General features: G+C 39.7%; 1 protein-coding gene across 1 annotated transcript in view; it reads left to right on the top strand.

Annotated features, from left to right (window-relative positions):
• Nucleotides 1-14,615, top strand: part of LOC125775159 (cGMP-dependent 3',5'-cyclic phosphodiesterase-like) — a 48,042-nt gene that overhangs the window by 5,861 nt on the left and 27,566 nt on the right. The window contains exon 3 of the mRNA XM_049445690.1: nucleotides 9,544-9,639. Within this exon, the coding sequence (XP_049301647.1) occupies nucleotides 9,544-9,639 (96 nt within the window). The remainder of the gene's footprint in view (nucleotides 1-9,543; nucleotides 9,640-14,615) is intronic.

Here is a 14,615-nt window from a genome sequence, read left to right as displayed (position 1 = left end):
ACACCCTCACTCATACTCGTTCCCAATTTCGATGTAACATCGCACGGGTCCAGCAGTGGAGGCGTTTGTGCCATGGGCCCTATTTTCCTCGGCTTCACCCGGCGTTTCCCATTCTGCTAATTGTTCGGTAATAAGTTAGCTCCATTTGCCTTCACCGAGCGCATTTCCCACTTTGATGGTGTTAATCCATAGCATTCCAGTCCAGAAATCGGTCTCGGATTAGTATGAAATAATTCCAGTACGGGCACACTGAATAAACAATAAGCTTTGCGGACGGCTTTTTGGCAAAAGGATACATTTGGCAATAAGTTTTACCCTACAGCTCCCCGTCCATGTTTTGCTGTCGGTAGGAAATTAAATGTATTTAAGATGTTTCGGTGTCACGGTTAGAGAAATGGTTTATAGCTGAATCGTTACACCAGTCGTTAGACAAGCACAAGGTGAAGGTATTTGTTTGAACAAAACAGAACCGTGTCCATGCCTTTAGGAGGGAGTGAACTTATGCTGGAAGGGCTTCTTCGCCTCGGCGACGGTTAGAGGATCGAGAAATACGATGATTTTGACCTATTTTGCAGCAAATTGATGCTGGTAGGCATTTTTCATCACCATGGGAGATGTGTTCGGTCAGAATGGTTAAATTTTTTATTTAAATTTTATTACATTTTTAAATTTTTTAAAGAGAAAAAGTTTTAGGTTTGATTATTTTTCCTTTCTCTCTCTCTCGCTCGCAGGCGTGTTCTCTTTATACATTTTTAAATAAAATTGTTGGCGATCTTCGTCAACGAGATTCGAACTCGCATCCATCTTATGTTCTGAGATCTGAGCGTTAGCGTTCACGGCTATAGAGTAGATTAATTAATTTACCGTCCTATTGCGTCTATATTGTGGACTTTAGTTATTCTTTCTTATTTCTAAGGCTTTTAATCTGTAAAAAAAATTAAATAACGTTTGAAAAAAAATCCCTTCATATTTTCCATCACACGACTACACCATGCAGTTAGCACTACCTTTCAAAATCCTTTTGCACGTTATTATACGGTTGAATTGGGCGCAATATACCATGCCGCAGCTAGTGTGTGTGTGTGTGTTAGTTAACATTTGTCTTTTATGCTTCCTTTTCTTTCGCTTCGAAAAGTGCTTCACCTTACCGCGCACCGCGGCAAACCTTAAAAAACACGAATGGCATTGGGCTTATCGGACAAGAAAGACCCACGGTCGGTGATAAAGATAAAACCCTTCTCTTCCTCACTGTCGGTGTTTGTGTGTGTGTTTGTTTGTATTTTTTTTTTACCATTCTCCTCAAGCATTATAATGGCATGGCGAGCTTTTATCCGCTTTTCTTTTTGCATTTGCTGACTTCTATTCATTCCATCATCGGTTGATGAGAACCCCGGAACCGTTGTCGGTGGTTCGTATGTTTGTGTGTTTTAATATCACATCGATGTAAAGCTTATCCTAGCGACCAAAACCCATACAGCAGCTACTTTACTTAGGAGTTTTTTCTGTTGTTGTTTTGTTTTCGTTTCTACAATTTTTATCGTTGTTTCGCTCCTTCGAAGATCCATCCAGTGGTCCGTTTTTACGCTTCCGACGTAGACGGAAGTGGTCGATGCGCCGTAACCCTTTCGAACTATGGGTTAGAGATATGTAAAGGGGATGCTAAGCGGGGGGAGATGTATACACACACACAGCCCTTCTCCTTCCCAGCGTCTAATGAGGACGTTTGCATTGGCCAAAAGGAAGGAAGTAGAGTCAGTGGCATAGCAGCAACACCAGCGACTGCTTGCTGTGTCTATCGCATCGGCTCATCTGTTCATATCGCAATAAATAGCCCCTCCATTGACGTCAGCCAGGAACCGTTTGTAGATTTTTTTTGCGTGTACAAAAGACAGACGCAGAGTAGAAAACATAATACACAAAACAGCAACCAAAAAAAAATCAACTCACAGACAGAAAGTTCAACAGGGGGTAGGTGGTGTGAAAAGGGGTAGGAACAAGGGTATGTAAAATCTGGTGCTTTTTATGTTTTTTTTTGTATTTTTTTTTACAAAAGTTTAGATTTTTCAACACGAATATATCCTGCAAATATGCAACACGCAAAGATTTGTTGTTTTTTTTCTATCCACCAAAAAAGTTTAAGCCACTATTGGTAAAGGAATAATCATCGTGCAGTGGCGCTGACGGTCAACGGTCGTAAATAATTGGATGGAATTTGCTTTTTATCCTTGTAGCGTCATTAGTGGATGTTGTTTTTATATCCTGACTAAAAGATTTTTTTTCTTCATACTTATTTCTTTACACCAAGTACATTGTGTTGTGGTGATGTTTCTTCTTATCTTAACCATTACTCGTAGGACGACAGCCGTACGCCTTTTGGCATTGTCGTAGGCGCAAGAGATTGAATTTTAACTGTCAAAAAGGTACCGGTACTCGTAAGTCCATTAGACACAAAAGAGCTTTAGCTTCGAGAGCAGTAGACGAACGTCGACAACAAACATTTTAACGCTCCTTTTTACGTGCAGGCAAAACTTAAATTGTGATGCAAATTTAATTGCACAGACTTGGAAGGATGATTTGGTTTTTTGGGAGGAAGGACACAACATTATGACCGCAGCGCAATGAGCCCTATTTCGTGCTTGTGTGTCTCAACTAACAGTTTTGCTGTGAGCCAAAAAGCTTGTCTCGTTTGCTTTCAGGTTTCCCCGGCTTCAGCGGTAGGTTAGAAGCGGTAACAAAATTTTGATAAAATTGTATAATTTGAGAAGGTCAGGTCGTCGTCCGGTCAAACGAAACCGTGTTAGCAATAGAGAGAGTGTGGAACATATTTTTGACCAGAGAAATACGGGAAAGGAAAGTGTGCGCAGGGTGAAATTTAATTTTCTTCAAATATATGTGATTATGCGAATGAAGCTAATTACAGTATAGAGATTCTGAGTTTTCAGAGCTTCATAATTGTTTCTGTTATGCTTTTTTTATTTATTTTCTAATCACAACAAGCTTATCGTTTCTTGTCTTTTCTTCTCCTTCGCTGATAATGACACATTCTTTTGCAAAATTGCTGATATAACGTTATAGCTGACACAACAGAAAAGAATCGCATTTTTGTCCTTTATTTCGTTCAGCTTCTCTACCGATCTTAAGCATAGTAATGGATAAAGAAACGCTTCAAAACTTGCCAGCGAAGCACCCTTCATGTAGGTCCCTGATTGAGTGATTGAGTGGAACTGAATTGGGAAAATCGCTCCGTTAGGCACGCTCGCAACCATGTCTAGATTTTCTCACCGCCTGTGTGGGGTGGTGGTTGTACATAGTTCCCCCTTGGTGGATCCTTTTAGAGCATGAAAATCTACCGGAAGCTGGACCTTGGTATCGATTCAATCGTTCCCCAGCTTGTTACAACGAATTTTTGCTTGGTTAGCAATTGCCGTGTGGGAAAATGAGCACTTCGGGCTGATTGATAACATTTATCTATTGATCGGGTCGTTACCTAGAGAGGCAAATTTGGTTGTTTTCAGGTGAATAATATTTTCTTTAAAAATATTCTTCACTACTTAATACCATTTCTTTGAATGCGCTTCAATTATATTTACCTTCAAATCCTGTCCATCATAACGTGTCATAAAAGGAAAAACGGTTTTCATTTTGGACAGAATTTCACGCCAACGCGTGACATAAACCTTTTTCACACAACATAGATCACTCTACCCGGGACAGATATCCATCCTACAGCGTACATATGCGCTTCAAAAGCTTTCGTGTGTGCGTATGTCGCTATGGTTAGATTTCAAGAAGATAAACGTCAAGATTTCCAGGTGTAGACTGCACAAGAACCATCAAGCACGGCAAAGCGTCATCACTTGCGAAGGCGAACACATAATATGATAATATTTCGGATCCTTTCGATTTGGATGCCATTCGCTTTCGTGCGTTTTTGTTGTTGTTGTTGTCGAGAATTTGGAATGGAACAGATATTTTTGGAGCAAAAGCGGAAACGCACCAGTAGCAAAGCAGCTTACCATTTCACAGAGATGGAATGCTGGAAATTAAATGTCAGTGAATATGGTTTTTTTGAAAATAGAAAAAAAAAATCTCTCTTTGTGTGGAAATTTTGATGAAGACATTTTTTTTTGGTTTGGCGCTTTCCGCTGCTACCGAGATCAAAACCCGAGAGAGAAACAATTTTGAAAATAGAATAAAAACCATACGTTGATCGTTTCGATTACATTCTTTATGAATGGCGAGGGGGTGGTTTTTAGATATCATAAGACGTTGATTATTATTCAACCTTTTACGATGGATTCACACAGGGCGATATCACGGATAATAAAAGGTATAACACATAAGATGGTAATAAAATATTTCGTTTTTATATCCCATTCTTTAAGTATAAACAGCAGCAGCTCATATTTAATTGCATGCATTTTAGAGGTTTACGACGTACACATATTAAAAATGGAACATTTTCACCGGAACATGTTCCGGAATATCCATCCCTTGCGTTAAAAAGGGTTATTTATAACAAAAAATTCCTTTTAAAAGTGGTTTTATAGCTCAAATGATGATTTTGGATCTTAATTTGTGCAACTACAATTTTGTTTTATTTTGTACACTTTTTTCGTAATTCAAAAAATAAAACACAGTTACTACAATATTTTCGCGTATTTTCAATTTAAAAAAATCATATTCTGTTCTACTATCACAGTAGAATTAAAAAAAATTACAGTAGAAGATCGAAGTTGTCTTAATCGTTGTGTAAAACAAACCCGAAAAAATTAAACACAAATTTAGTATCTAAATAATTTATAAACAAGGCCGTTCTTTATGAATAAAAAAAAAATAATTTATAAACAAACTCAAAATTCCCCTTTCAATTTACAAGATATAAAAAGGAATATAATAAGCGTAGAGAAGAAAAATTTGTAAAACAATTGTACTTGTTCTACATTTTCTTTTATTTACAAAGAAAACGACTGATCGTATAGTTTTGCTATGAACTGTATGACCGTCTGGTGATATTTACGTCAGCCGCGATTGCTTTACAGAAGAACTGAACATTAATAAACTACTCTGATTTCGCTATTAATAATGTAAAGTTCTTTATTTTCTTTTGTCTCAATTCAATTACTACGCTCTGTTTTATTCGTGCAAGTTACTTTTACTTGTATCCGATTCAGTTCCAATTCCACCCTTGTTCTACGCCCGTAGTAGATAGCGTGTGTAGATTAAATCGAGCAGTGGAGGAGAAAAAAAAAGACAAACAATCCACCCACTCGTTCGCTATAGAACAGAACTGATTGTCCCGGGTGGGTAGGTAGGTGTGCATTTTCCACGCCAAATAAATGAACTGTGTGGAGGAAATTAGTGTTACCTACGGTACGCGACGTCAATCGGGTGTAGCATGCAACTGGTAGAGAACGAATTCGTTTGACGTTTCGTAATCATCGTTCTATTGTATTGTGACCATAGCCGTGCTGAAACCGTTGTGCAATTGCTGTTGCATCGCTTAGCAATTGTATTACCCGCATGATGCAATAGATTATTGTGGATGGAATAAAAATTAAAACATTCGCCTTCACCCGCGGGTGCTTATGTTACGTTGATTTTGAAATACTTATGTTTTTCAATTGGGATCTATTTAATTCCTTTTTTTTAATATAAAGCAATAAATATTCATCTCTGGGGTTTTCAAAGTGTGCCTTAATTATTAATCGTTTGCCGTTTCCACAGAACAGCACTTTAGCGTTTAGCTTGAAATCCTTCAGCCCCTGTAGAAACCAAACGATTATTCATTATCGTACCTACAACAACTTCAAGCCTTTCCATTTTACGGGACGCAAAAGGTGCAACGGGGAAAGTTTTAGAAAATTTATGAATTCTCTTACCCTTGGAGTTCCTCTCGTGTGGCCCCCGGGGGTAAACAACCCGACAAACCCCTGGTTTTCGAAGGAGTACTAAATTTCTCATAAACGTTGTCAAAAACATTTCCTCACTTTTGCCGTTTTTTCACCACACCTTTGTGCTTTATTCCCAGCAGCCAAAAAAAACCCCAACCCAACAACCAATCGTTTCATCTTTCAGCCTCCCCCCTTTTATACGGTCGCTGTGTGACGGAGATTGTGACCGACCGATAGCAAAATGGCTAAACAGGAAAGCAATTTTGGTACGCTGCCAGTAAGCTGTCTCAACTCTAATTTCCATTCGGTTTCACATTTCAAAAAGCTCTTTGAAACGTTCATACGGAAGTTTATAAAGCGGGATGATTGCGGGGGGATGATTGTAGGGGTAGGACCGCACGTTGATGGCAATAATGGCGCGCTTACAGTACACTATGCTGCTATAGTAGTGACTTTTGGAGCGGAGTTTTTGGGTGCACGTTGGGGATTTTGTATTTTCATCCCTCATCCGCTTTTGGGAATTGGTGGATTTTTTTGTTTCCTTTACCTTCTAGTTTGCGTGTTTGTTGAGCGCTATCCCTGCTACAAATCGGAGTGATTGCTTGACGAGGTGGATTTTTTTTCTATTGGCGTGTTGATGCAAACTAATACCGCCATAATACAAAGACCAAATCCATCTAGATCGTTACAGCATAGCTTTTTTAATGCTTTAATAATAGAGTTGCGAACATTCGAAACAACGAGAAAAAGGAAAAAATATTTCTTGTAACAAACGTTTCTCTTTTGAGTTATGACCAAACCTCAATGTCACAACAGAACAAAAGGGAACAAAGTATCTTGAGGTAGGGGAAATAAAATCCATAAATCAATCATAGACGATAGAGGCTTTTTTCTCTCTCGCTTCTGTTCTATCGTAAAGCTCTCCCCCTGAAGATGTCAATAACTCCGTAGTGTCACTTTTGCCTACGTGGCAAAAATTAAACTACCCACCCGCCCGTGGTTGGGGCTTTTTCCAGGATTTTCTTTTTTCCCTCTTAGCATTTCATCCATATGAGTTGCTTCAAGCTGGCTAAACAACTGACAAAGGCTAGTGATTTTTCGATAAAGCTCCCCGCCCGTTCGAAACACAAATACTTACTCTCAACCACATACACACAACAGCAGTGTGCAGTCCCCGAAAAATGAGTCCCATCGAAGGCCATCGATGAATGGCCGGATTGGATGTGCTTTCGTTGGTTCGTTTGGTTTGGTTTGGAGTAGCAGCTGCTACGGGCCCTTTATTGCCTGACGATGTGGTGCTCTAAACGAGCTATTCCACAAACATACGGTTATGCGGCACTACTGTTGGTCCACTTGGTGTTCGGTTCGTGATAGGACGTGCATTGCATTTCCAAAATTTGTTCTCACCCGGTACGATACAACACGATCGGCACAATCTTGGTGAAATTGTATTGCATAGAATAGGACAGTTTCGTATCGGTGGCAACCATTTCCCGATCGATCTGTGTGTCAGACTTCAAAAGCTAAAAGAAGATAAAAAGTTTGACGCCATTCCCGATGGACACGGTTTAGCGTGTGTGTGTGTGAGTTGCATTTGAAATGAGCATTATAGAAACATTAGAAGACAACACCCAAGGACCTGATTTTACCCATCGCTAAACAAGAATCTGTTTTAAGCTCCAAACCTAAAAAAAATGGAAGATTTCCAAAAGAAAGATTTTCTGCTTAAAGAACACAAAACAAAAATAAAGACATTTATTAATACCGTCATTATGTCTCATCATCGTTGGGGACATTGGGTAAAATTCGGCTGAATTGTTTACATTTGAAGAAGGATGCCGGTTTTATTATGCGTTCCCTTCAGCCGTTTGGCTATTGCCGTTGGGAAGCATAGAATTTAGCTCATTATTCGACGCGGCGCGTTTGTTTTATATCCGAAAGTGATGAAGGAAAAGTCGCGGCAAGCGGGCCCCTTTGCTATAAAGGCTCCGATCCGATGAAAAGTACCGAACCGACCGACGTTACGTTAATCTCTTCCGAAAAAGTTTTCAATTTATGTGAATTATTTTCCATTAACAAACATAATGCTCCCTGCGCCGGCTCTGCTGGACGGATGGGAAATGCATTATTCGTTTGGTCGCTACTTACGATCGGCGGAGTTCCGTCCTTCCGTGAGGATTAGCGTAACCAACCGGCACACCATGCACAGTGCCACATCTCATTATTACGGTGACGAGGGTTACTGTTCGCTATGCAAACAAGGATACAGTGGAATGTTTTGAGTGATAAACAGGCTAAACAGAAAAACCGAAACGTAAGTGACGGACGCAAGAAGCTTTTGGGAGCTTTCCTGCCTTTTGTTAATGCTACTTTCCGTGTGGTTATGAATTGACGGACGAACCATGTTGTGGAGGGGTTTCTTAATAGATTGATGGACACTTTTATTTTTGAAAAGCAAAACACTAGGGACAACAAAGGAAAGAGTGGTAAAAAATTTGTCCAATTTGATGATGTAAATTAGTCGCGAAAAGCCATAGCTCTGAAGGGATGGATTTATTATTTTTTTTTACTTTAGCTGATTCTCAATCAAAAACTCTCCACTCTATCATTGTTTAAAATTAGAATTTCATTTTTAAAATCTTCATTCGAGTTATGGACAAGAATTTCCATAACAAGAATCAGGCCTGCCCATAAAATTTTGTGAACAATAAATTCAATATAAAGAGGCAAAATAATTTGCATTCTAACTTTATTAATAGCACGTTGCGTCTCATTTTATTTTGTGAAACAAAATGAAATTCTCTTTCAATTTATGTTTTTCTCCTTTGGAAAATTTAACTGCATTCCTTCAGCTAAAGCGATGAAAATGTTGAAACCTGTTGACAAATTCGGATGGTATGCTTCATTTTTATCAGATAATGAATAAATTGTGTTCAAATTGACATTTATTCGTTTTGATGTCTTTTTTAAAATTTCTTCTATGTACATTCGAAAGAACGAAACATGGCGTTACTGACGCTTTTTGTGTTTAAGTCCTGTTTTTCTCGTAAAGAGATTAAATCCTCCTGAATCATGTTTCGAAACTACATTAACCTTTGCACATTTAATTCATTCAATGCCAATAATCATCTGATGGTTCATCAGCACAATATTGACTTGGGTCGTGGTATAGACTAACATCCATCATCTGCAAACTCCATGTCATCTATCTGGAACCGGCTAAATCACGCAGAAAATGCCTTATCCCATCGTACGGATCAATGGCAATCCAGTAAACTCACCCCAGGTCAGGATCCATGCTACCGTCATCGTCAACGGAACGATATATTCCACCGGGATAAAAGGGGTAAAAAAAGGGGTTTGTTCGTAGCATTTCTCTTGCAACACCGCAGCAATGATGAATATTGAAAACATGATACGCAATAAGGAACCAGGTTTCGTTGATGATGATGGGGTTTGCTGAAATTTAAAACCATTTTCCCTTTATACCGTTATAATATGTTCCATGCGCAATTTGGACGGTGGTTTACCCAGTACTTTTTTTTGTAAAAAAAGAAAAACGTGGAAAAATGGAGTGTAAAAAGTAGCTTTCGTTGTTTTAATTAAATTTAATATTCTTATTTTTTTGGTTGCTTTTTTTCATTCACAGATTAATTCGTCACATTTCCGCAGTGGCTCACATCACAATGGCTACCCGTTCGTCATTGATGACCTCAACAAGGATTTTTCCGAAGTGATCGAAATGGTAGGTAGTCGGTTTGGACGATAAATTTATAAAGTTTTTTGTTTATTTATTTCATGATAAACAGACCAGGCCGTATTGCTATTTTCTTAAAAGTTAATTAGTGTCGATTGTTTTTATTTTAAGAATTGTTGGATCTAAATTTACAACTCACCATAACAATCATAATGTTTCCATTATGACCTTTAAAATCGATCCCAAAAAAAGGCTCATAATAATCTGACGAATGCCACATCGAACGATACGAAGTAATATCGTTTTACGTATTTTTTTTTTGTTTGCCATTTTATGTCCTTTGTTCTTTTGAAAAATGGGAAAATGCTTCTGCCGGTCGAACTGTTCACTTATTAAAGCTGATCATAAAATAACAACTCCTCCTGCCACATATCCTCCATCCACCGAAATGGAGTTGTTTGTAGAATAGATCATCTACCACATCTGGGGTGGTTTGCCCCGGCGTCGCTTGATGCTACACGTTCAATGTCAGGGACGAACCAAAGTTGAAACCCGGTCCCAGTTTCAAGGTCCACAGCGCAGCGTTTGGCAAAGTGCCATTACAGGAAGTGAGCAAAAAAAACATGAACCACCACACACGCACCAAGAGACAAACTTAGAGCAGCAAGGGAAAACTCGATTCGGCGTTGGGTTGGGTTGGTGGTGGTGGTGAATCTTGGCTCTAAAACTGGCTGACTCACGGTCGGTAAATTGTAGCAATTCTACTAGCGCAACTCGTTGCCATCACCACGTGACACATACAGAGCCGTGGGTAAATGGGTTGAAGCGGGGAAGAAAGCGAACGGGATCGGGTACATTATCTCTTCTGCGACGTAGACAAAACCTTCACCCTCCATTGGAAAGTGTCGAGTTTCCATGTTGGTTGAAGTGAAGATATTTTTTTTCTTATTGAGTCACATTCCTTTCAGCGTCCCCAAAGATGACCTTCATCCGCAGCCGGACAACGATCGTCTTCCGAAGTCGAGTGGAGACGCCTGGTGGTTTATGGAATCAATTTGATACCGTCGCACGGTGCGTTCAAGGACATACTCTCGCTTTGCGTAGCACTGACGGCACATTATCAGCATCACCGATCAGCGCAAGCCAAAAATTGTCGCTTCGTGTACCGAACGTGATTTTAAAGCGATGAAACAAGATCCCGACTAGTACAGTTCCCAAACGGCAGCGATGGGGTACGTGCACTTATGTGGTGCATTTTGTATAAATCGTTGACACCGTCATTAATTTATGTCATTCATTTTACCACTCAGCTGCAGCTGCGTGGTATGGGAAGCAAAAATCAAATACACGGCGCCGGTCATAACACACTTTGACTTGAAAACTGTGGTGAGGATGATAAATGTGCCCCGCAACAACAAACAAACAAAAATGGGGAGGAAAATGGGTGGAAGCAAAACAAAACAACAACAAAAACAGTGACGTTCATCCGATGGTGATCGAATTTATGTGAAAAGAAAGTGGTGCCAGTGACGGGTGCAAAGGCACGATAAAGCTGCCAAGATGCTATCGTTCAATCGGTCGGAATTGTTTTCGTGCGGGGTTGATGTTGTTTTCTGTGTTTTTATACGAATGGTTTCAGTGGTCACGCGAAGTAAAGGGGCACATATTTTTAGTTGAAGATTCTTTTTTTTAATACTTAGGTTTATAAGAAAGGAACGAACGATAGAAAGAGTATTAAAAATGCTTTGGTAAATCGTGTTGTTAGCTTGTCCATATGCATTTCATGTATTATATTTTATTTAGTTATTATTTATTTAAAAGGCAATAAGTATTAAATATTTTTTTTGATTAACTTAAAAGATAAATAATCGACATTAATCATCAACAATAATGGTCGGCGAAAAGCGTCGAACTCAATTAATTGTTCGACCACGCAATAGCCGCCTTTTATGATTTTCCTTAATTCTGATATATTACTCGGTAATTATATTTTTTAAATTAAAAATTATAGTGTTGAATTTTTTTACACTTTCAATTTAAACATTTTTTTTATGTTGCTCACAACTACACTATTACCGATACTAGAATGGAGGCGCCTGGTTTGTTTACCTCAAATGTCTGTTTGATTGCATACATTCAGGCTACCGAGCAATATTTACAATTATCTTTATAAGTTGTCCTGAAGCAAAGCGGAAAGCTTCGCTTGAGCAATATTAATAATTGAGCAACACCAAACTAAACAAACTTTTTGCTGCTCCGAATCCTTCTGTATAAACACACCCATCTGGCCTATACTTGATTGAAATATAGCCACCTGTCACTCGGTTACTCGAAACCGGCAATCGTCATAAAAGGATCTCACTCCATTTTTATTTTCATCTTTCATTTCTGGTTTGTGCAAACCATTTATTGTTACTAAGTGGCTCAACCCGTGCCGTGTAGGACGAAGGACAACGCATTTGGTTCCAGTCGCCAGTTGGTTGCGGCGAGGCGGTTGAGCAAATTGTGTGAAATATGATATTTATTATATGCTTTTTCTATGGCCAAACCCAATGGCCTCAAGTGTGTGCCATTGTGAAAACGATGTAAAACGAGGCGAAGGAATGATGGGATTGTTGCTGTTGGTTTTCGAACGTTTCGATGCGGAAATGTAGCGACACACTGTCCCCATGGTAATCCTTCTCTGTAAGCTCACCCATGTGTAAGCCATTGCTGTGTAATGATAGAATTTCGATGGACACACAAGGTAGTGTTGCTTCAGTAGCTACATCAGGCTAAAGCTTCTACACGTTGTATTCCCTTTTTGGCTAAATCGGAACACGAGCTCATGCAAAGAAGGATTCCATACTACAAACACAGTGGGCGAGAGAGTACGGAAGAGAGAGAGAGAGAGAAGGAAAGAGAACTATAAGCACACTGTTCATCGCCGGCTCGTGTCAGAGTTTAGGAGGAATTTAATCGCAAATTGGATCCCACATTAACGCAACCGCCATGAAATGAGATTCCGGTAAGGGGAATTTTTCGATATTTTTCCACCTCACCGCACCGATGCTTTGCGGTGCTTGGGTATCTTTCCCGGTGGGTAGGAATAAAGGTACACTACATGACGAGTGGGTAAGTTAGGTCTGGATCTGTTCGCCGGAAATCTGCTTCTTTTCATCCCGATGATGAGCCCTAGGGAATGTTATACATTTGCTTTTTGTGATGGAAATATGTAAAAATAAGAAAATATATAAAGCTATTAAAGAGATGAGATAAATTCAACTTTTTTAAAGCAATATTTAAAAATGCATTACTGAAGAGAAGTAAGTTTCATTTGAACATATTTTCCCTCTATCCAGCTGTCATTTCAACGCTTTTGTTTTTCCATTAATTTTCCATTTATTAAAGCTTTTTTCGTCTCATTATACTGCGAGTTTAGGCACCTTAAGCTTCAACATGGTTACCGAAGTAATTGGTTATACCCTCATTCGTTTAACTTTTTCATTATCGTATCGCATCATGCTCTAAAGTAACCGAATGCAGCTGCTGCAGTAATTAATAATAAGAAAGGGAAAAAAACCGATCTCCCACAAAGTATTTTAAAGTAGTGAAGGAAAACATAAAACAGAACACCATTTTCTTCTACCAAAGTGCGAAAGTTCGGGGTAATGTTTTTTTTCTTCTCGTTCCTTCGGTAAGCTTTTACAACCCCCCGGAAAACGAAGGCAGAAGGATTTTAATAAATTATATCATCCCTCGGAAAATGTACCCAACGTACAGGGTTACCGGCAGAATGGGACGACCGTCGAATAAATTGTATGCCATCACCGTTTAATGGGCTGGAAGCAGTAAATAATTTGCAGCGTACGGTGCGCTATGCAAATGTTACGTCGGTTTCCGGTCGGAGCTTTCTGGTGAACTTTTTGGTGCACTTTTGTTTGATTGTAGCTTTAAAAACGGGATGAAGCGCATTCGAAGGAAATTTTTGATACTTCTACTGATCACAATCATAAGAATGTAATTGTAACAGAAGAGAGAGATATTGTGATTGTGAACAGCCCTTCTGTTGGACAGCCCCATATTGCACAGTTTTCCTCCAAACTTCATCCAGAACAATAACACTCAATGGCATTATAAGCAAGCACAAACGGTTTCCCAAGTGCAGCTGCTTCAAGCGACTTAAAATACACTCCTTTTTTGAAGTGATGTTGTGTTGTTCTCTCTCTCTCTCTCTCTCTCTCTCTCTCGCTCTCCCTCACTTCGTCAGCATCGCATTTTTTCGTCCGAGAAACAATATAGAAGCGACGGACTTCAGTTTGCCATCTTGCCATTCCAACAAGTGTCCTCTTTTGTGGCATCTTCAGCTGTTGTCCCCGAAGGGCAAATCGTTTATTGCAACCCGGTTTTTCCTTGGTTATTTCTTCATTTATCCTTGTTACCTGTACTACCAGGAAAAGGACACTTACGGTGTCGCAGCTGTTTGGTAAGATGCATGCGGATAAGATTGTTTCATGTGTTGTCAGGTAGATGAACCTCTGTACGCCGGTCACAATCACTCGTGTAAAAGGTGAAAACAGGCCACACAAGGTCTTCCAACCTGTCGTCATATGGATGCAGGCTGCAGGCTCTTAAAGTGCAAGTGAATATGGATTGTTCTTACACCAAATCTGCTCCTTGTGTTACTTTCTTTCGCACCAACCAAACCAAGCGCGCTTAATCGAACCGTTATGATGTAGCAAAGGATGCCATCTTCACGTACACGAACGCTACGACCGTTTGGGTCTCGTGCCCTATATACTGCCGCCATAAAGACGCGCGCTTGGAAGGTTTTACTCTATCCCGTTTTGGGAGCCTCCCTTGTTGGAAGCCGCTGCATGATGGGCCCGTTAGTCTGGACGTGAAATATGATAACAATTTGCAAGTCGTCCCCTAGACACGCCTCTGACAAGATGCGAGTGAGAGCGAAGAGGAATTGGGGATGCTGCCGATGTTGTGTTTGTTGCCACCCGGAAGAGTGTGCCGGAATCTACCAAAAAAGAAAG

The sequence above is a fragment of the Anopheles funestus genome, chromosome 2RL (assembly GCF_943734845.2).
Source record: "Anopheles funestus chromosome 2RL, idAnoFuneDA-416_04, whole genome shotgun sequence".
NCBI lineage: Eukaryota > Metazoa > Arthropoda > Insecta > Diptera > Culicidae > Anopheles > Anopheles funestus.
This window is presented reverse-complemented; position numbering and strand designations above follow the sequence as displayed.